At 33.6% G+C, this 22,475-nt stretch overlaps 3 protein-coding genes across 7 annotated transcripts; 2 read left to right on the top strand and 1 right to left on the bottom strand.

The window, feature by feature from the left end:
• Window positions 1-1,566: 1,566 nt before the first annotated feature.
• LOC123224779 (aspartic proteinase 36-like) lies at window positions 1,567-7,714 on the top strand. Its single transcript, XM_044648491.1, has 10 exons — window positions 1,567-2,139; window positions 2,660-2,789; window positions 2,913-3,160; window positions 3,262-3,489; window positions 5,263-5,425; window positions 5,630-5,703; window positions 5,801-5,897; window positions 6,396-6,456; window positions 7,019-7,090; window positions 7,310-7,714. Exons 1-10 carry the CDS (start codon window positions 1,901-1,903, stop codon window positions 7,477-7,479), a joined length of 1,482 nt encoding a protein of 493 aa, XP_044504426.1. The 5' UTR covers window positions 1,567-1,900; the 3' UTR covers window positions 7,480-7,714.
• A 1,027-nt stretch (window positions 7,715-8,741) lies between these two features.
• LOC123225669 (SRSF protein kinase 1-like) lies at window positions 8,742-12,440 on the top strand. Of its 2 annotated transcripts, none has more exons than XM_044649774.1 (4): window positions 8,742-9,372; window positions 9,828-10,811; window positions 11,437-11,484; window positions 11,638-12,440. In XM_044649774.1, the coding sequence occupies exons 1-4, from the start codon at window positions 9,169-9,171 to the stop codon at window positions 12,049-12,051; spliced, it is 1,650 nt and encodes a 549-aa protein (XP_044505709.1). In that variant the 5' UTR covers window positions 8,742-9,168; the 3' UTR covers window positions 12,052-12,440. The 2 variants fall into 2 exon arrangements, with proteins under 2 accessions (XP_044505709.1, XP_044505710.1); XM_044649775.1 differs by having other exon boundaries at window positions 9,235-9,372; window positions 9,838-10,811.
• A 43-nt stretch (window positions 12,441-12,483) lies between these two features.
• On the bottom strand, window positions 12,484-21,501 carry LOC123225670 (magnesium transporter MRS2-11, chloroplastic-like). Of its 4 annotated transcripts, XM_044649779.1 has the most exons (14): window positions 20,841-21,496; window positions 20,165-20,237; window positions 19,973-20,043; window positions 18,823-18,908; window positions 18,616-18,706; window positions 18,112-18,180; window positions 17,025-17,105; window positions 16,779-16,944; window positions 16,612-16,657; window positions 15,371-15,451; window positions 14,121-14,203; window positions 13,323-13,366; window positions 13,124-13,242; window positions 12,803-12,944 (listed from the first exon to the last, which is right to left on the bottom strand). In XM_044649779.1, the coding sequence occupies exons 1-13, from the start codon at window positions 21,189-21,191 to the stop codon at window positions 13,147-13,149; spliced, it is 1,338 nt and encodes a 445-aa protein (XP_044505714.1). In that variant the 5' UTR covers window positions 21,192-21,496; the 3' UTR covers window positions 12,803-12,944; window positions 13,124-13,146. The 4 variants fall into 4 exon arrangements, with proteins under 4 accessions (XP_044505712.1, XP_044505714.1, XP_044505715.1 ...); XM_044649777.1 differs by lacking the exon at window positions 13,124-13,242 and having other exon boundaries at window positions 12,484-12,944; window positions 20,841-21,499; XM_044649780.1 differs by having other exon boundaries at window positions 12,935-13,220; window positions 20,841-21,501.
• Between the last annotated feature and the right edge of the window lie 974 nt (window positions 21,502-22,475).

Genomic DNA, 22,475 nt, shown 5'->3' with positions numbered 1-22,475 from the left:
AAGTATACACTTAACTGTCTTTGTAATATCACCTCTAATTTAATTGTTGATAAGATATTATAAAATTCATGTCATACGATAGTGACACGTTAGAATTCTTAATCTTGCTTAGTTCAACAAGTTATTAAATTAAAGTCCTCCCCAAGGTTTGAAGAACTTACATGGACACCTAAGGATTTCGAATACTAACAAATATACCCAGCACAACATCATATTGAGCTAAAAATTATATAAAAATAAAGGGCCGATCGAATCATGTTTGAACAAGGGATTCACCTAACCATGTATAAAAAGTTGGTCGAACGGGAGTTTTAGCCAAATGGGCAAACCACATATTAACCAAATATGGCCTCAATCCTCATTTTGTTAGAATTCATATAATATATATTTAATTGAATCTTGGTCGAATCCTATTTTAACATTTTTTTTTTTACACAACTTTCTTCTAACTAAAAAAAACAATTAGTCGAATAAATTGTTTAAACAGAATTCAACCAACTCTTTTCAAATATAGTTGAAAGAAACTTTATGATTTAACCAATCTTTAAACATCAGAAAGTTAATAAACAGAATCCGTTAAAATATCCAATATGACCCATGAACCATTTGATTTGGAATTAATATAGCAAATTATGTTACACAATATCATAGAGTAAACAATTTGATGCATATGAAATCAGGTTGTGAAGACTTTTCTTTTAGGTTTTGGTAGACTTGGAACCAGTGATGTATTGCCTTAGAAGACTCCTTTTCCGAATTAACAATAACCATCTGAGACTTGTTGAGGAATGACATCACAATATTTTTTTCTCTTGTCAATGCCTCAATGGAATAATAAATGAAGTATAAAATTTTTATTCCTCTTGCAACTTTCCCCGGTCAAATCTCAAAAACGCCCAGTTCTGCCCCTCCACCCTATTTCTCCTTTTTAACCCCCACCAACTTCCCAAAAGTACCACCCTTTCCTTTTCATAGTTCCGGCAGGTTTAAACAAGTTAAATTTGAATTTAAGTTTATTCGAACTCTATTTAACTTAAAGGAGTTTAACTCAAGTGATGAGTTCAAAAATAGATGAGTTTCAATTGATTTGTTAAACTCAAATTTGACTCAATAATTTAATTTATTTATTATAAATAAGTTATTTTTTTCTTTCTAATTACAAGGTGTTTTCTTTTATTAAAAAATATAATTTAAAAAATAAAAATTATTGAACTACCTAAAATCTTAAAATCACATTCAAATTTGGGTTAATCTGAGTTAGAGTTAGATTTGATCTAAATTGACTCAATTTAGTTTAATTTTATTTGAATTTATTTGATTTAAATTTAAGTTAAATTCAAATCAGAAGATTCGATTCAGTTTTTAAATTGAATCAAACTCGAGTTAAGAGATATTCAATTCAATTTAATTCGAATTTATAACTCAAATTAATAATTCAAATTTGTGATTCGACTAAACCGACCATAGTTGCTAAGGGTAGACTCGTTCGTACCGAGTCACCAATAGTTGCGTTTTGGAATGAGAAAGGGCGTACTTAGTACGCACAGGGAATGCAAGTAGTTCACCGAACACACACTGAAACTCTTTGGTCTGCAGAGACAGACACAGCAAAAGCCTAAACACTATATCCATTATAATAATCAATAAACAAATTCCAAACGACGGAGTCGTCGCCTTCGCATTCACATTTTACATTCATTTACATAGTAATAAACGTTAGCGTAATCCATTAACATTTTCAAAAAGTAAGCTTGTCTTCTGGTTTATCAACTCTCTCTCTCACAGTCAAATCCTCTCTCCCTTGTTTGAATGCGTAAGACTACAACTTCTATCTTCGCCTCCTAAATTTCACAAGGACGCCACTTTCAACTTTTCCGTTGGAACAATCTTTCATTTATCAATGGCGGCGATTTTTCCTCTCGGAGTTATGATCGCTGTTTTGTTGTTATTACATGTGGGATCAGTGTTCAGTCATTTTCCGACGACTTTAACTCTTCAGAGAGCGATTCCACCGAGTCACCAGCTCCAGTTGGCTCAGCTTGTTGCTCGTGACAGGAAGAGGCATGGTAGATTGTTACAGTCTTCAGCTGGGGTCGTTGATTTTCCTGTTTCCGGGACTTTTGATCCATTTCTTGTTGGGTATTCATGTTATGCTTTTCCTTATTTCTTCTTGTTGGGTATTCATGTTATGCTTTTCCTTATTTCTTCTTGTTGGGTATTCATGTTATGCTTTTCCTTATTTCTTCTTTTAGTTGAATTTTGAGAAATGAGTTTGTTTTTTGTTTTTTTAGAAATAATCTGGTCTTCTTATATAGTTTTGCATTTGACTTTTGGATTTTATCATGTTTTTGGTATGTTTTGTTTAGTAGGTGTTCGTTAATTCTTGAGGTTTTAATGTTATAGAATTGTGTTGACGGTACATTTTTTTTCTCTTTTTATATATTTTCGTTGTTTGTTGAGTGAAGGATAGTTTATTATACAGATTTGTTTTAACTTTGTTGGACCTATGGAATTTGGAATTTTTTTTTTTTTAAATTTTTCTTCCGTTGCTTTGGTTTTTGTCTTGTTTCATATCTTTCCATTTTTCTGATTATTTGATTAAATTTAGTTTTTCTCAATGGCTATACTGGTTTTTTTTTTTTTTTTTGGGTTTGTTTAGGCTTTATTACACACAAGTGCAATTAGGTTCTCCACCTAGAGAATTCTATGTGCAGATAGATACTGGAAGTGATGTTTTATGGGTCAGTTGCAGTTCCTGCAATGGTTGCCCTACAACCAGTGGACTTAAAGTAAATTTCAATTTCCTTATTTTTAAAGCTTTCCATTTATTGTCAATTTGGCCAAAATTTCATGAACAACTGGACCAATTATGTGCTAACATTTTTCAACTGGATTGTTTGAGTTTCATACAGATTCAGTTGAATTTCTTTGATCCTCAGAGTTCATCAACAGCTTCATTGATTTCTTGTTCAGACTCGAGATGTAAATTAGGACTTACATCAGAAGATTCTGTCTGTTCTCAGAACAATCAGTGTGGTTACACTTTCCAATACGGAGATGGTAGTGGAACTTCAGGCTATTATGTAGCAGACTTGTTACACTTAGGCACTATTGTTCAGGGTTCTTTGATGACAAATTCTTCATCTCAAGTTGTCTTTGGGTAAGCTTCATGAATCTGTCAAGGTTAAGATTATAGTTTTATTCATTCGTCTTGTTGGTTGGAACTTAGAAATCAGTCTTGCTTGGCGGATTGTGAAACAGCTGTAGCACCTCGCAGACTGGGGACTTGACAAAATCTGACAGAGCAGTGGATGGGATCTTCGGATTTGGGCAACAGGCAATGTCTGTTGTCTCACAGCTTTCTGCATCAGGATTAACACCGAAAGTGTTCTCCCACTGCTTGAAAGGAGATAGTGCTGGTGGGGGTATATTGGTCCTTGGCGAGATTGTGGAACCAAATATAGTATATTCTCCACTCGTCCCATCACAGTAAGTTATTTTCATTAGAAGAAGTTCATACATTTGTTTTCCTATTTGTTTCCAATGATTGAATTTTGTTATTATGATAAGTACCATGCTTTTTGTGTATGGTTTAATACATTTTTTATGTCATAGCAGCAGCTGGTTTTTAAACTAACCTATTTCATTTCTGTGTACGGTTCTGAAATCTTATTAATATTCAAATGATGCATCTGTTTTCAGCCGTTATGACTTTTTAGAACCGCTCTTAAGGTTAAAGGAACAGAGATAGTTGTTAGATAGTTAGGATATCGTATGATCTTCTTACTTGTTTATTAACTAACATTAATCGGTAAATGTCAATAGCATCTTGCATTTTCTGTCTGGCTTCTGAAAATGGAACGGAGATAGTTGTTAGATAGTTAGGATATCGTATGATATTCTTACTTGTTTATTAACTAACATTAATTGGTAAATGTCAATAGCATCTTGCATTTTCTGTCTGGCTTTTGAAAATGGAACTTATATCTTTGTTTAAAATGGTTCTTTACTGAAAACTGTCTAGAATAAGCTTAAATGGATGGCTGCAAGAAATTATTAGTGAAAGAAATTTGTAAGCCAATGGGTACATTATTTCTATCCAATCACCCCTTAAAAATTACTTTTAAGATTATATTTTTTTTCTGTGAGTTTGAGGTTCTTGAAGTTATCTTCTCTTATTTGGAATTTGACCTCGCTCTTGTTCTTGTCACAGTCATGTGATGCCTTGAGACAATCATATTTCACCAAATTATTTTCTAGCTTGTCCCTTTACTATAAGTTCATAGTGCACTTAGGCATCTTTTATTCAGTCAAAAGGTTTGTGGTTCTCGCTGTCTTTTATTTATAAGTATGAAAAGACTAGTTCTTTGATATTTCTCATCGCCTATTCTGTGTTATCTTTGGACCGAATGTTTACATCTATAAGTTTGTTGTTTTCATTGAATTATTTATAGTAGCTTTTCTGGGTTTCAAATAACAAGATAAGTGGAAATTCTGGCCCATAACGTTGTTTTATACTGTAGTTTCAATAAGTGGGGCATTTTACCTGTTATCCATAGAATTATAATAATAAATCTCCTTGCATTTCACAGTTAGTTTATGGTCATTTGTCAGGGTGTTAAAAACAGAGTAAAAGGAAAATCTGATCCATGATTTGTTGTTTGATAATGTAGTTTTACTGACTGTGGCATTGTTTCCGTAAATCATAGAAATCTCCTTGCATTTCAGCAGTTAGTGTCTAGTCTTTGCAATGTACCCATAGATTTTGATTGACTAGATGCATCATGTTGCCATTTATTGGATTGCTTTCATTCTTCTTATTTAAATATTTTTTCTCTGTGTATAATTTTTATTTTTCTTAACTAAGCATGATACAGAATGTATGTTTGAGTGGGAATATATAAACAGATGGGGATAAATCATTAAGTATGGTAAATAACAATACTGTTTTGGTGAAACAAGCAAAAAGAATATGTATGAGTGAAACAGTAATTTCTGTTGGTCTAAAATAATTTCCTTGACACTATTCAAACATGGGTAAAATATGGAAGCTTGTCTGTCAAACATTTGCAGTTTTAAGAAGAAAAATAAATTTGTGGGTGTGATACTGAAATTTGTAAACAACTATAGTTAGTGAGTTTCATTTTTATTCTTAGATTTTGAGTATTATGGATCTTCTTAATTCTTTAACAAATGAAGATACTGCTTTAAATCATTGACTGCTGTAAGTGTGACTAACCAATTGAGTGTTCAAATTTTCAGGCCTCATTATAATCTGAATCTGCAGAGCATTTCTGTTAATGGCCAAACTTTGGCTATTGATTCATCTGTGTTTGCTACATCAAGCAACACAGGAACTATAGTTGATACAGGGACAACTTTGGCATACATTACTGAAAATGCCTATGATCCTCTTATCAATGCTGTGAGTTTCAGTGAAGAAATTATTAGTTTTGTACTTTATTCATTTGAACAGTAATTTTATTGTTTTTAATTGAATATTTTAACATGGATACTTTGTGCTTGTTAATTTTTTCTGTCAAATGGACTGCAATTTGATATGTTCATGAAACACCGCAAGTACTAACTTCAGACAAAGTTGGACTTATAATATTCTCTTGCTGTGCAGATTACGAGTTATGTTTCGCAATCCGTACAATCTGTTGTTTCCAATGGAAATCAATGTTATGTTGTCATCAGCAGGTTTGCTGTTTGGATTTTTAATCCATTTCCTCTCCGTTGAGTGCTTATTATTGTAAGACTATCTTAACTCTTAATAATTAATTTATATTCTGTTCAGTATTGCTGCCCTATTTCCTCAAGTCAGCTTCAACTTTGCTGGAGGTGCATCCTTGGTTTTAAATCCTCAAGACTACCTTGTACAGCAGAATTCAGTTGTGAGTGCATTTATTTGTTTGTATATATACTTTTTGTAAAAATGTGGAGGATTTTTCGATTGATCATTTTGTCTGGAAGCTGAATTTATGCAAGATGGGATTTTGTTCAGGGGTTGCTTTCAGTTGCATTTAATTTCTTGGATTATATCTGCATGCAATATTTACTTCAGCCATAACTCAACTATTTCTGTTATAAGTTTCATCTCCCAGCTCACTGTATGCACCATCTACACCTACTTAATGTGATTACCTTGATATTTGTTTCAATTTTTCCTGTATCCATGCAAAATTTGATCTCCTTGGCTCATCTCTCTTGATATTACCATTGTATTCATGTTGGTTTATCCATTTGTATGCTTATATCCAACACATCCATGTTGATAAAGACTGTTTATACTTGTTGTTTTTGTTGTTGTTGATGTTGAATTCTGATCTCCTTCCGGACACCTACATAAAGACAATTCATGCTTAAATTGACATGGGTAATTTCGGTTGCAGGGTGGTGCTGCAGTGTGGTGCATTGGCTTTCAAAAGATTCAGGGTCAAACAATTTTGGGAGGTATTGACAACACACAAATAATGTTTCTGCTGTAATTCATATGTTGATCTCATCTTGTTAACTTTCTGAGTTCTGACTTTCTTCAAATTTCTGGTTTAACCTCTAGTTATTGATGTTAATGTATTATCAAATGCTCTTCCAGTTGTGTCTTGCTTGATTTTGCATACCTAAATTAGCTGACCTTTCACATGATACATATTCCAAAGAATATTTGCTCTGAAACAGAAACCTCCATTAGTAATGTGGCTCTAGAATTTCAGCCCTGCTATCAGTGGTCACTTGTCAATCTCATTGGTTGGTCTGTTTGCTCTGACCCCTCTCCATAGAGAAAAATTCTTTTGAACTGCTTCGGTTTTTATGTTTGCTGTGTTGCTGGGATCCTCCATAAAGAAGAAATGAAGAATTCCTTTAATCATCATTAGAGATGGAATATGTTGAATACCTCTTTATTTATTTTGATTGTGCAGGTGTATCTTAACTGTTTCTCTAAGCTGCATGACCAAGAAATTTTCGATTCAAGTTTTATATGGTTGCTAACTCTTGTTCATCTCCGGATTTGCAGATCTAGTTCTGAAAGACAAAATTTTTGTATACGATCTTGCTGGTCAGAGAATTGGATGGGCCAGCTATGATTGTAAGTTTCAATAACCTCTAGAATTGGCATTAATTTTGTTCAAGTAAAAACAGATTTTACACACAACATCACTGTAATTAGATAATAAGGTCCCTTGTCGAGAACTTGAAAACATTTGACTGATCATTTGGTTAAATAAGCAGTAAGGAAAAACAAATAGAATCTTTCACATTCGTCGCTATTACCCCAATTTAATCTGCTTACATATGCATTTACCAGGTTCAACATCAGTCAATGTATCTACTGGTGCAAATACCGGAAGTGAATTTGTAAACCCGGGGCAGCTGGGCAGTGACACTGCACCACAGGTCCTACCCTTAAAGTTGATACAAATGAACATGGTAGCTTTCCTTCTGCATATACTTATTCTTGGCGGTTTCTTCTTGTAGCATGAATTGCCAGAGGTCCAATACCATTTTCTTATTTTCATTCTCTGCATTGTATATTCTTATTATAGCAATCGGCAGGCCTATAAGTTATTTGTTTTGTGGTGATAAATGGGGATTATTTTTTTCTTTAGAGTTTTTGTTAGGATTTGCTTCATTGGCAGTCTTGTAAATTACATTTACAGGGGAACATTGGTTTACAGCAGAATTAATTAATAAAATTCTATTATTGTTTCTACTTCAAACCCTTTTAGATCATATTCATTTAATAGCAACAAAGTTAGGATTTCATGGTTTTTTTTATATTTTTCCTTTCAAATTATATCTCGGATCAAACATAAACAATTTTGTTAGACAGGTTCCAATCTTGAATTCAAGTTACTTGTAGTTGATATGTTCTATATATGCTGAATGATTTTAAACCTAGATCGAATTGGGCAGTTGGATCAATTTGATCAGGAACTAGGGTGAACCACCAGAAGTAACCTAGTTTTCTATTAGATTGTTTTGGAAGTTTAGCCTCAGAGAGAATGATTCAAACTACAGAAAATTCAGGCCTGAATAGGTTTTGGTTAGAAATCCTGCACAAAATTTTGTTATAGTTTTGTTTTGATCATGTGTGATCAGACCTGCAGCCCACTCCTAAACAAGAGGATTATGATATACGATATTTATTATATAGTATGATACAATCATATGAAAAATAATATATCTTATATTATATCAAAAATTGGTATGACATAATAAATATATAATACAATATAAATTAATATTCCTTCTTAGAATAGTAATAATGTAATGAGGGTATAAATGAGAGATTTTAAATTTTTATAAGGTGTTTGATTTTTTTCGAGATAATGATATGATAATTAAAATTTATTATCATTTTATTACTTTTTTATTATTATTATATTTAAAAAAATAATAGTATAAATGTTAGCTAAAATTTTCTTTATCCTCCCCTGTATTCTAAATTTGTGTATTAACCCACAAATTAAAGTTTAGAGTTCTCGTTATAAAATTTAATAGGAGCGATAAATTTCATAAAAATATTTAGTTTTTTAAATTTACACCAATACCTTTGAACATGTAATTAAAATTTCTTCAACTAAAAATTTCATAGTAATATCTATATATTTAATACAACAATCTATCAAATTAAAATAAAAAAGACAAAAAAAAAAATTGATATTTTTACTTGGATTTTACTTTCTTTCTTATTTTATTTGGTATTTTTTGTGTAAGGATTTTAATGTTAGTTTATGAGTGACAAGAAAATAATGATTTTGGTTAAAAGATTTTCCGGTTTTATTAAAAGGTTATGGATCAAGTCAAAGCTGTATTTAAAATTAATTAATTAATTAATTGATTGATCAAAAAGATTTTATCCATAAATAGTTGATCGATTTATTTATAATCCCATCATAAAGCCACCGGAATCCCACAATCAAACAGAAAGTACTTAACGCTCGTACTGCGCGTGAAGTACACCTCCTGCCGTTACTCTTATTAGTTTAATTTCCCGGCAAGACAAACTCACTGATAAACCCTAACTTGTGATTTTCTGCATTAGCACTAATAAAAATAGCCAATTCACCGCTAGGGCCTGTCTGTGAAGCTTCAATTTTTAATTTTGAGCTCTTTAATTGCCGATTAAATCAAATCAAGTCTCACTACTTTTTTGTTTTTGCAATGGCGGCGGAGGACAAAAATGGAAATCGAAGTGAGGTGAGTGAGTACACATCAGAGGACGAGGGCACGGAGGATTACAGGAGAGGAGGGTACCATGCGGTGCGTATAGGTGATACTTTCAAGAATGGTCGCTACGTGGTGCAGAATAAGCTTGGCTGGGGCCATTTCTCTACTGTTTGGCTTGCTTGGGACTCTCAAACTTGTGTAAGTTTATTTATTTATTTTTGTTTGGGTTTGGTTGATGAGAAAGAGTAGGAAATTGCAAGAAAGAGTAAAAGAAAAAAGAAAAAACAAGGATTTATTAGTTTTGTTGAGAATGCGGGCAAAAGTTAAAAGAAAAATAGGAGGTTAAAGTTTTACTGAAACAAAATGCATGAGAAATTTAACTTGGTCAATTTAATCTCTTGGTGGAAATTTGTTGGTTAGGTGTTAAAGATATTTTAGGAAATGAAAGGTAAAAAAGGGAAATTTGATGTTCCTAAGAATCAGATTAATGGTATGATTAGTTAGGTTTAGTTTCTTTGGTATAGTTAGTTTTCATCATTGAATTGTCTTTTATTTTGCTTAGATATAACTATAATCTTTTAGAGTATGTTTTTGGTTCACATGTTACTTTTCATTGTGGCGCTTTGACATCATGAGAAATTCATTGATTGTAGCATTATGTAGCTTTGAAAGTCCAGAAGAGTGCTCAGCACTACACTGAGGCAGCCATGGATGAGATAAAGATCCTCAAGCAGATTGCTGATGGAGACCCTGAAGATAAAAAGTGCGTGGTGAAGCTTATAGATCATTTTAAGCATTCAGGGCCAAATGGGCAGCATGTGTGTATGGTTTTCGAGTACTTGGGAGATAACCTTTTGACCCTTATTAAGTATACTGATTATCGAGGCGTTCCTGTACAGATGGTGAAAGAAATCTGTTTCCATGTTTTAGTGGGTTTGGATTATTTGCATCGCGAGCTTTCGATTATTCACACCGATTTGAAGCCAGAGAATATATTGCTTTTGTCAAACATTGATCCATCTAAAGATCCCCGTAAGTCAGGTTCTCCTCGCATCCTCCCTACCAAAAAGGATAAAATTGTGACTGAATCCAGTGCTTCAAGAGAAGTTAAGAGTTCATATGGGGATTTGACCAAGAACCAAAAAAAGAAGATCCTAAAGAAGGCTAAGAAGGCAGAACAGGGCTCAGGGAATGAAGCATCTGAGGAAAATGAGGCAGATTCTAAAACATCTAGTCCTGATAGTTGTAGTATTGACAAGAAATCTAATGAGGATTCTATTGAAGAACAGAATGGTTCTGTGAGCAAAGATGAATTAAGTAAGAATGGTGGAATAAAGGATGCTAGCGAAGGGAATCAAAGTAGCAGTCATAGAAGACCTAGCCGTCCCACAAGGAAAAAGCTTTTGGCAGCAGTTGATCTGAAGTGTAAATTGGTTGATTTTGGAAATGCCTGTTGGACATACAAACAATTCACAAATGACATTCAGACTAGGCAGTATAGGTGTCCAGAGGTCATTCTTGGATCTAAATACTCAACTTCAGCAGATTTATGGTCCTTTGCTTGCATATGTTTTGAGCTGGCCACGGGTGACGTTCTTTTTGATCCTCATAGTGGTGACAACTATGATAGGGATGAGGTATGTGTACATTGTTTCTTTACTGCGTGTTTCGTACAAATTTCTGTTTTCATCCTTCAATTTATTATAAAAACCTAACTAACGATTAATCTTTATAACATTTCATGTGGGAATTTATTTTTCTGTTGTCTTTGCTAATTTTCTTTAGTTTAATAATTTCTTTGGATCTTAATGATTGTTAAGCATGTTCTTAGAATGTGGGGATCAGCTAAAGTAGTGTTAAATCAAATGTTATTATGATCTAATGAGTACATGCAGAAACCGGATTATTTTAGGGAAAATTAATTTGAACAAACTTCTTTGTGCCAACCAATTTTGTTTTTCTCTACATTTGTATAAAATACTTTGAATGAAACTGTTTCGAATTTTTAATGGGGCAAACCTCTATCGTGATTTCGCTGTTCTTGGAATCAACTGGAATTTTCCAAAGTAAACTATTGGATTCTTCTTTATTGGATCCAAACTTTTATCTAATTATCCTCTTTTCAGTTAACTTTTGACTGACAGAAGAACACATTTGCTTGATGCATGCTTGGTATACAGCTAGTGTCATGATCTCTTTTGATGCTTGGTTCATTTTCTACATTATCGGTCCTTTTCTAAACTTTTAAGGTTTCACTTGCAGGATCACTTGGCATTAATGATGGAGCTTCTAGGGATGATGCCACGAAAGGTAAATTGTCTGTAAGTTTGTTGATACCAACTTAAAATTACTAGCTTATATACCGTTATTTCCTTGAAATTTGATTTAACCATTTTGACTTGCTCTCAACTACACATATGACAAGCGACAGTTACTGTTACAGTTAATATGTATGCTCTTCAGGTGGCTTTAGGTGGTCACTATTCTCGTGATTTCTTTGATAGACATGGGGATTTGAGGCACATCCATCGTTTGCGCTTTTGGCCTCTTAATAAGGTGCTTGCAGAGAAGTATGACTTCAGTGAGCAAGATGCAAATGATATGGCTGACTTCCTTGTTTCATTACTCGACTTCGTCCCTGAAAAGAGACCGACAGCAGCTCAATGTCTTAGTCACCCATGGCTCAATGCAGGACCTCATCTGCTTGAGCCTTATGTGGATGCTATGGAGCCCAGGGCAAAGGAAGAGAGTATATCCGAAAAGAAGAGAGAGACAGACGAGAGGGAAGCTATTGAGATGGGAATGGGAAAAATAGCCATTAATGGAGTTTCAAAGCCACGCAAAGAAACCCAAGCCGTTTTGAATTCCACAACTTAGATCTACTAACTTGTCCAGATGGTGTTTGTCACCTGTTTTTCCAATGCTTTTTCATCACTTGTATAACCTGCCAAAATGTGGCCTTTATCATGCCTATGAAAAGTCGGGTTTTGCATGTTGAGGTCTGCATTGTGATGCGATGAGTTGACCTAAGAACCTTTGGTCCTTGAGTCATAATCATGTTTTAGGTTAGTGCTTAGTTCGTTGTTTTCTCCTCCGAAGAGAACCTCTCGACTTTGCTCAGATTACAATGTCTCAATTGAAGCATCCAGTTATGTCACAAATGTATATTCTTGTACATTTCACAATTATCTTTTGATTGTTTTTGTATCGAAAACTTTTGTCTAGGTTAGGATGTTTATTTGGAGATACAATTTTATATTTGGGGATGTCTCTGCATTTGTTGCCAATAGTTCCATACACACTATCGGGTTTCTTAGGAAATTTGTTTCAGACCTGTGTTGTCTTTATTCTAACAAGAAAAATTTAGGATATGTAATACCAATTCCTGCCTAACTTCTTTCTGATGGTCCTTGTATCTTCAATGTGTTACCCTAACAGTAACAAAACATCATAGTTATAATGCTATTCTCCCAGAAGATAAATGTATTTGGGGAAAAAATATTGTTGGATGGTTGTAAATTGTAATGCTCAGACATTTCGGTCATTGATCAAATTTTGTTCCTTTCCTTGTGCGGCCTACAGAGGTGTCAATGCGGATTCAGTCAATTGGTTTTGACAGCTGCCACTGTCGCAATCTTGTCAGGCAATTGATGTGCTGCTGCATACACCCCATTGATACCAACCAAATCTAATTTATTTGACAACAGGACTGTATGGACCTCAGTAGTAAAGTACAATCCAATCAAAGAGTTCTTCAACATTTTTATCACCTGTAAAATGAAAAAGAAATATTAGCTTTTGCCGAATTGTTACAATGTGTTCTTGAAATGTTCTTCATGGGAATGAAAGTTTTGCTGAACTCAACGACTTGGCAAACAATGTTACCATCAACAATGAATGCTCACAGTTGTTTTACTGGAAACTATTTTCTGAAGGATTTAATCCTTACCTCAGCTTGAATGATCTCCCTATTTACAGAATCTTCCCAGTCCTAAGATATGAATACATAAGAAAAAAAGCCACAACAGCACCAACAATTATCCCAGCTGTTGTTAGCCAAAACGCAAACTGTACCAAGTCAAAACAAATAGATAAGATGCCATGAAGAAGCAAAAACAATTAATCTAATTCTTAAAAAACTAACATACCACATTTTTTTCGAGGTAGGACTTCAAGTTCATGCCAAATATGCCTGCAACAGGAAACACAGAATTGATATATCTTTCAACAGCAAACAAGAAATGGCTTCATTGTCATGAGGATAGAGGAGTATTCTTTCAGTTGCCATTGCTATGTGCGCAAACTAGTTTTAAATACCATCACAGGATTGATCTGTTGTATAGAGAGATCCAATGGGTTCCAAAATCCACAAAGCCATTTAGTCCACAGAATTTCTGCCTCTTAAGGTTTCAACAGACACCAGGTTAATGCACTTACCAAATCATCCAACTTCTTCAGTATGGTATGGTAATTGTTTCAAATTTAATGAGTGTTCATCCATTTATTTTATTCCATACTTTATGCTTGCTAAGATTTTAATTAACCTATTATCTGTTTCTAACTCCACCTACTTAGCACAAGTTTCAAGGATTTATGGATAAATGGATTTATTAACTTCACCAACTTGTTTTGAGCCATAAAGGTAGCTCCTCTGTCCTATCATCTTATGGAGAAAGCATATATGTAGCTGCATTAATCCTACACTAATTACAGCTTCAGTTCTGAGAGGTGCCACACTGCATTCAGGTTTCAGGATAATTAATGGGCTTTATCATGGTAATGAAACCAAAAGGCCAGTGCTCAGACCATTGCATATTGTGTGGCACATCCAATATAATGTAATACACACTGAATCATGATTAACGACAATTCATATGTTATGAAGCATATTATGGCATATAATGAATAGAGGATGGATGTTTATTTTCTTTTGGAAAAGGGCATACCTGCAACGAGAGCACCAACTGCCAAACAAAATGTCCCAACCTGCAGAAGTAATTCTACTCTGCTAACCTCGAGCCTCCGAGAGCTAATATTCAAGCAATTCAATCTCACTTGATCAGTTAGAGGAGGCACAACATATCACTAGGAAAATTAAATCTATATGATTATGCTATGCTCAACCCAGACTAGCAATAAGAATGCCAAAAGGTTTTTGTCTAATGTTCTATTTCTTTCCTTTTCCTTGTTCTCTTTTGGTGGATTATGGCTTTCTCATCTAAAATAGACTCCAAGGAAAGGCTATTAGAACCTTTTTTGTAGAAGGAATTTCTTTAATCAGCAAAATATTCTTTGATGAAAGAAGAAAATCTTGAAATGAACAAATGGTTCATCCATTCTGAAAATCATATTTGATAGGGCATGGGACAAAATGCATTTATCTCAGACTGAGGTAAGCCCATGACCTTCCATTTACCCCAGAACTTTAAGTACAAAATAATCAAGGAAAATGTAAGAAGAAACTGACTTGTCATCTTTTTTTTTTTTGGTAAGACTGAGTTGTTATCTGGCTTTCTGTTGGGAAGAAAGTGAACTACATTGCATTAATATGGTCCAAATCATGTATGGTCAGGGAAGCAAAATATTATGACATGGCTGTGATGTTGGTCTGTTTAGTCGTTGCCCAGTTGATGGCAAGATCGATTGCACTGTCTTAAGGGTTCAATAATTATAAATGTCATCCATATGATAAAATAAAATGCCATGATCAACAATCTTGTCCAAACTTTATGTGTACTTTTGTCTGTGCAGGTCCAAGGTATGCCATTACATTAGGTCTAATGCACCAAAAACAGAGGAGAAAAGAAAAAGGTCCAAAATCAATCCATCCACCAGAGACAGGTAAAAAGATTTCAAGCTTATTAAAGCAGCCCAGGGACCTTTACTTGGGGGGCAAAGATAATCAAAGCTACTCTACCATACTAATCCTTTGTAGAGAAGTGGCTTTTCCCTTTAGTGTTCTTCAGAAAATATTTAAAAGGAAGCTTTCTACAAATTTCATCCTCTGTTGGAAAAAGCAAAGCTAACAAGAAATCAAAGTCATGCTCCAGGGCAGGAACTTTGCTTGGAATTTCACAAACATTAAAGGCATAAAATTTCAAGGTAGTGAAAAAATTATTATTTTAGACAACATGGCAAGCAGACGTATACACTTAGCAGAGCATGTAAATTAAGACAACTGAAACATTAGCCACACCTTAGATTGACAGCAATAGAATCTTCCATTTCTTTTGCAGAATCAAGAAGCCTTTCTGACTGCCCAAGACAAGATTCACATCTGAAAAGGAAAATTACGCATTTTGGTTAGTTTCCAGGATAGATTAAGAAATCTCCAATAAAATACTGTCTTGCTCTAGTCATATCAAATAATCATGAAGTTCTGCCTGTCACCTGTGGATCACATAAAGTTTGGCATGAGATATTTCATAGTGTGAATTGTACCAATAAAGCAAACATAAATTTTGAAGTGCATACCATCAAAATTCTAAATCTTTAGTTCCTGCTTGGTAATTGTTGCATATTGAAATAAAATTCTCTATCAAATAATAACAATGAACAGCATGGTATAACATTGACCATATTTAGAAGCAAGACATATGATAACCTTGTGCCATTGGATTAGATTTTAGTAATATGGTTGATAGGAATTAGTTAGCATTTTGTGGCACATTTGTTACCTGTTTGTTTTTACCTCTAAAGACTAGAAAAAAAAGCTTTTATATTAAGATATTTATGGGTTGTTTGGTTTGATTACTTAAGATTGAGAATCAGCCATATTCCTCTCAATGGAAGAAGCTAAAAATTTTGGCTTTTAAATGAAGACTAAAGATTTATATGTTTGTGTTAAATGACTTCCGCAAAACTATCCCTATTCTAATTTTTAAATTTCAATCATAACCCTTTAGACCTTAATATCTATTAACATTACTATTTTACTTTCATTGTAGCAAACATTGTAAATATACAAAATTAAAAAATTAAATCAAATTATTTGCAAATTAAAATGTTTTCATTACAATTTATCAAATTCACGATTTGTAATACAAACTACAGTATATAGCATACTTAACATTGACAAGGATATCTATGTAAAAATTCTACTTTTTCATATATTTCTTTGTAAAAACAAACACCTAACACTTGTAATTAGATATTAAAAACTACAAACAAACATTTCATAACATTTCTTCGATTTTATCCATTTGGCATTACTCAGTTGTAAGCAATTTATGGTTATCAGACAAGTTACCTAACAACACCTTAGACTTGATAACATCAAAAAGAGGAAAACAGCTTATTTCTTGGCCACACCTAACAATAATAAACTAGGAAGAGACAAGATAGAAAAGCTATTCAAATTGTAAGTTGTGTACATAAAGCTAACACTAGAGAAAAATCATACATATAAATTCAATGCATTAGGGACTAAAAAATTACCTCTGAAGGTTATTTTCCAAAAGCATCTCAATTTCTTCCTCCTCTTCTGCAAAAAAAAAAAAATGACAAACCAATTACAATAATGATAATAAGTATGCCTCTATGCATTAGAAATGGTCCTTATGCAATTGTAAGTATAATGGACAAGAAACCTATGCACAACGTACCCTCAGCAACCTGCTTTTCAAGGGGAACTGAGCATTCCAAATCCTCAATTCCCTTTGAAAGTGTGAAGTTTCTTCCCATTATACATATGTGGCGTATTTCATGAGAGTCCTCCAACAGATCAAGGAGCATTTGTCTAAGAGCCCCTGCCCTTGAACTCAATTCCACCTAAACAAAACTGATAATTAAAGACTTGGAAGTTATAATGCAACTTAAGATATTTGTACAGCCAAATCAATTAAGTATACCAACGTTTGCTTGCTGATACGCAGTTGCTCCAATATGTGAGCAGTTAATCGGTTGGGCAAAACCTCAAGCAGAGCTTGAACCTGAAGTGAACAGCAAAGCTCTACCCATAGTAAATGAAAATATGAAAGAAGCTTGTAATAACAAAAATTACTGAGCACTATAAACCATAAAAAAGGTTTGTGAGAGATATAAACCAGAAGAAACATATAAACATTTTATCAACGAGTGAAAGATTTGGTTTGTGCTACCAAAAAAAAAAAATAATAATAATAATAATAGCCAAAGGAAATGAAGATAAACTAGACTGCTTATGAAAGTGTTTCTAGCTCATCACAAACTGAATTTGAGTAAACAAACAGAGCTGTTGGGGTGCACAGATCTTCAGTGAGACTTCTCTCATCTTAGCATACTCTAATTTGTTATCTTGAAGATTTATAAATTCACTCTGGATTGATGTTGAGGGAGATAGGTCCACCAGGACGATGAAATTCAGCATTCACATATAAGATGAGAAGCATTTTGATATTCTATATAGAAGTTCAACCTTACATGTTTCTGAAGCTATACCAGCCTTAAAAAGATTATAAGATCATGGGCTATGGAGAAAAATTTGCAATTTTAGCATGCTTTTCCATGGTTCTCCATGACGAGAAATGCAGTACAGATTCTTTTAGTTAACACTAGAAACAAGTTAATTTGCACATGTGATCATACTTAAAACATACAGAGAATAAAAAAGAATGAGGTTTATATTCCAAACAACAATTAACAATCATTATTTCACCAGCAAAATCAGTCCATTAAAAGCTCTTTCTTTCAAAATACCAAATCAAGATATTATTGTACTCACATATTTCCTTTTACAGAGGCATTTATAATACTAGAACAATTACAGGAAAAACTGGGTAATAAAAATACATTTTCCAGAGCTTAAAAATAAACTTTTAATTACTATGTTCAGGAAGATATTTTTGCAACAGGATATGAACTATTATATGTCACAAAAAATCTTGCTAAAACCAAGCACAAAGGCACAAAAATGGAAAAAAAAAAACAGGAGAACACTCACTATGTTTCCATACTCACACGAGGTTCTATTTTCATCAGTCTTTGCTCCAAACTCTGTACATGTGAGAGTAATGCTGCTTCAATGGCCTGAATTATCACACCAGAAGTCTAAAAAATCTCAGGCTAACCAAAAATCAGAAGTAAAAAGGACAATACAAGTGCTTAGAATGAACTATTAATATAAAACAATTGCAAGGATGAATTTCAGATTATTCCCATGACAAGGGATACTGGAACTAAGTGTGTGATGTTTCTTTTTGGCATGAGTATGAGAAGCAAAAACAAAGGATTGATTTACATTGTTGAGGTAGGTAAAATTTGGAATGGCATAATAGGAGCTAATGAATGGTGATGAAACATGGATAGACCACCCTGACAAGCCTTCAAGAACTTAATCTCTGTTTCTCTCATCCAAGTTAACTTCATAGGCTTTCATTGAAAAAGTATATCTTGACAAAAAATAACCACAGACCTCCTGGTATGATTCATTATATAAAAATAAAGAATTAAAAAGCAACTTACTTCAATCATAAACGGCATGCATGGACCACCATTCATGTTTCTGGGATTCAATCGAGGTAACAATGTGTCTATATAAGCTTTCCCTCCTTCACTGAAAATGATCAATATTGAAAGTTCCCTCAAGTAAATTCACTGTATGATTATCTAAAACAGTAATAGCTAATCAGATAATCAGATTAATAGCAGTATTCAAGTAGATAAAGTTACCAGTTATAGTCAAATATGAGGACATGCTCTTGCATTGCTATTGCCCGTAATGAACCCAAATTTAGATGAATGGCACGTTCACGTACCTGCACCATGAACATGTAGCAAAATTATACACATTCCACAGACTGCAGTCAACCGAATACCATAATATTCATCATGATGATATTTTTTTCACCAGATTACTCTCTAACAGAAAGGTATTAGAAAATGCCAAGCCAAACGTTTAATTACCATTTAAAATCCTTAGTTATCTATTCTAATTTTTTGAAATTAAAACATACCCATGTGCATTGCCCACCTTCAGACAAATAACATATATTTATGCTCAATGCATACTAATCTCCAAGACGATCAAGGGATTGTTTCGCGAGTATTTTGGAATGGACTGTGACATTTCTGCAGCTAGCTTCTTGAAAAATTTGACGGATCATAGGAAATAACATTAAATGTCAATCTTAACTCATCTTCATTGTTATCAACTGCTGCGTTCATTGTTCTGTTTAACATTTTTCTTAACACTCTCAGCTCCTAACTTCTGCTACTATGAAATCCTTATCCTCCTTGTACTTTTTTATTTGATTGTTATATGTCATTCTCTAGAAATTATTAAATACAGAATAAAAAAAGGTTAAAAGAAATAGGAATTATCAAGAAAAATTCTGTACAATCATCATATACTGCATGGAAGATTGATATACAAGAATGCAATATGTTTCGGTGCTAGTGCAATAGTCTACTTCTTTTCTGGCATTTGTTTACATGCAGTGTCAGAAAGAAAATTTAGCAAGTTATCATATATCTTTTTAAATGATCAGTTATATTAAAGCTTAAATACTAATATTAAACTTTTACCAAATTGCTTAAGCTGACAATAGAATAGAGTTCCTTTTTCTTAATTTGTTCTACATGAAAGGCCCATTGAGGAAATATGACCTGGTATGTCAGGGTGCCTCTTAGAGTTTACAACACTTCTTTCGGCTCTTTACCATTAGCTCCTAATTTTATAGTATTAGCAATTAGAGAAAAAAAAAATTCAGTTGCAGGACACACTATCAAAAGCACACCACAATCAAATAGAAAGAACTGAAAAAAAAGAAAATAGCACAACAAAGGCTACCACAATATAGCAGAAAACAAGCTGACATACTAGCAAAGAGGGCATAGAGTTTGTCAAAAAAAGTGATGGATCAACACTCCGTATATCCCTTGGGCGAAGACCTGATAATGAAAAAGTAAATATGACCACATATAATACATACATAAAATTTCCATTGTAATTCCTTAATTAATGTAAAGATAAAGAAATAGAAATAAAAAATTTCAAGAAGATTTTACCCACCACCGGATTTCAACAATTGCCGTCTATTTATCTTCTTTGTAGACACTATCCCATTTACCTTCACTTCTACCACCTTTAAAGAGTGAGGACAAAATAAAAGGCAACAAATATATCAATAATAACAACCATTAAATTTATTAAAATATCTTTCAATAACAGCTTCAAAAATCATAAGAGTTTTCAGCAATACTACCCGTCTAATATTGCAACATGTGATTTTTAACGAGCATGAGACTCTAACGTGGAACGTTCAAATATGAAGCAAGCTCAATTTGAAACGAATAATGAGTTGTAACAAAGAAAGTTAAATGGTTGTAAGTACCGTGCTACATGATCAATTTGTTAAAACTTGGTCACTCACAAATCACAACTGCATAATTGCACTATTAGTTAATAAGAAGTATAAACTGTAACTCGGTAAAGTTTTAGTAACTTCAAGCATCGTCATCTTAGTAACTTTAAAAATGTGATTGGGAAATCTTTCTATATATGTATGGTAATGCATGCGGCAAATTCCTCAACAATCTTTATAAATATGAAAGATCATGCTCAAATGAGTGAACGGTAATCTTATTTTCTTTCTCCAATGCACAAACAATAAAACTAATAACCGTACCGTAACTTAGCTTCCCCAAACGCTGCACATTTTTCAAGAAGCTGAGATAGAGAAACAAACCTCATAAACCGGCTCACGAATTCCAAGCGACAAAGAATCACCAGCCGAGGCAACAATCTTCTGCGGGGACTGCGGTATCTCAGCATCTTCTCTCACTCCATCCACGTTATCAGCAGCAACAGTCTCTGGCTCAGTCCACCAATTCTCCTCCGTCGATTTGGTCAAACATCTGACCTTCGTCGAAACCTTCTCAGCGATCGGAACCAGCGGAACATGTACATTTCTTATCTTCGGAGAAAGCTGCTGAGAATAAGGCCACGGCGAGCCGAAGAAAAGGTAATGAAGGCGAACTGAAGTAGACGGATATTGAACAGAGAATTGAAGGAGATTTGGAAATGGAATCAAGGCCATATTTGGTTGTTGCCAGTAGCGTTGTTCATGGACGTGATTCAGCTTTTTGTTTAAGCGAGCGAAAAAGTTGAGGATCTGCTTTTGATATAGATATTGTTAAAATATTTTTAAATTAGTTTAGGTAATTTTTTATTAATACGAAACGCAGCGGAGCTGAATCAGCTGGCAGTTATACTTGTTGGATGATAAAGTGGAATGGCCCCATTCAAGTACGAAATCGATAAGGTTTTAGGTGTTACAGGAATACGAATATAACATTAAAATTTAAACGTTCACAATTCGGATAATCATTTTGCATAACGAGGCCGCATGCTGCTTTGAGGCCTCTTAAGAACATGCCTTCTCATGGCTGTGAACTCGAGGCTTATCATGCTGAGGCATATGAATTGTTTGATGTTATGCTTAGGTTAGGATTTTTCCCTGATATCACAACATTTAATAAGCTTATACGTAAAGCTTCGGCGGAAAGGTTATAGCCTGATATAATTCTACATAAGCCAAAAGATTGTTCCCACGCAAGGTTTGATATAATCCCAAAATCCCACCAGCCAATTTTCAAAAACATTAGGTAGGAACAAGTCTTTTTCTTCTTCTGTCGATTTTTGCATAGTATAAAAAAACAGATATGTGTAATTCACAGATTTGTTTCATCTTCATATTGACAATTTGTCATCGTCCTAGGGAAGAAAGAGCGTTAATATGAAAGTTGATCGGCTCTAATCACCAAAGAAGTAGCAATAAGGGAAAATTACGAACTTTAAAAAAAGAATGTTTATTTTTCAAACTTTAGGTGAAGAAAAAATGATAGATTTTAAACTTAAATGAAAAATATAATAAAATTTTAGTTTCTTAGAATTTTTTATTAAACAACGGTTTTATCTTTAATTCTAATCGATATTTTAAACATAAATATATTCATAAGTGGATATTCGAAATTTTTAAAAGTTAACAGATGAAACTTTGATATTGTATCAAACCTTGGGTGAGAACACCTCGTTTGGCCTTCTGTATAACACCATAGTCAAAGGGTTGTCTCAGCAAGGACCTATTTTGCAGGCATTGCAGGTGATAAATGAGATGTTATAAAATGGCTGTAGCCCGGATACATGGACTCACAAGATAGTAATAAACGGTTTACTTTTGTTTTCATCTGTAATGTGCTTAATTTTTTGTTCTTTGTTTGTCAATTCATTAGCAACAAAATCAGGCAATAACAATTGAAACCGATATCAACAAACTCGACTGGTTAAGAAATTATAGGAACGAACTGGTACTTCTTTGTTC

This window comes from Mangifera indica, chromosome 9, assembly GCF_011075055.1.
Source record: "Mangifera indica cultivar Alphonso chromosome 9, CATAS_Mindica_2.1, whole genome shotgun sequence".
NCBI lineage: Eukaryota > Viridiplantae > Streptophyta > Magnoliopsida > Sapindales > Anacardiaceae > Mangifera > Mangifera indica.
Note: the sequence above shows the minus strand (reverse complement) of the source record. Positions and strands in the feature narration are given on the sequence as shown.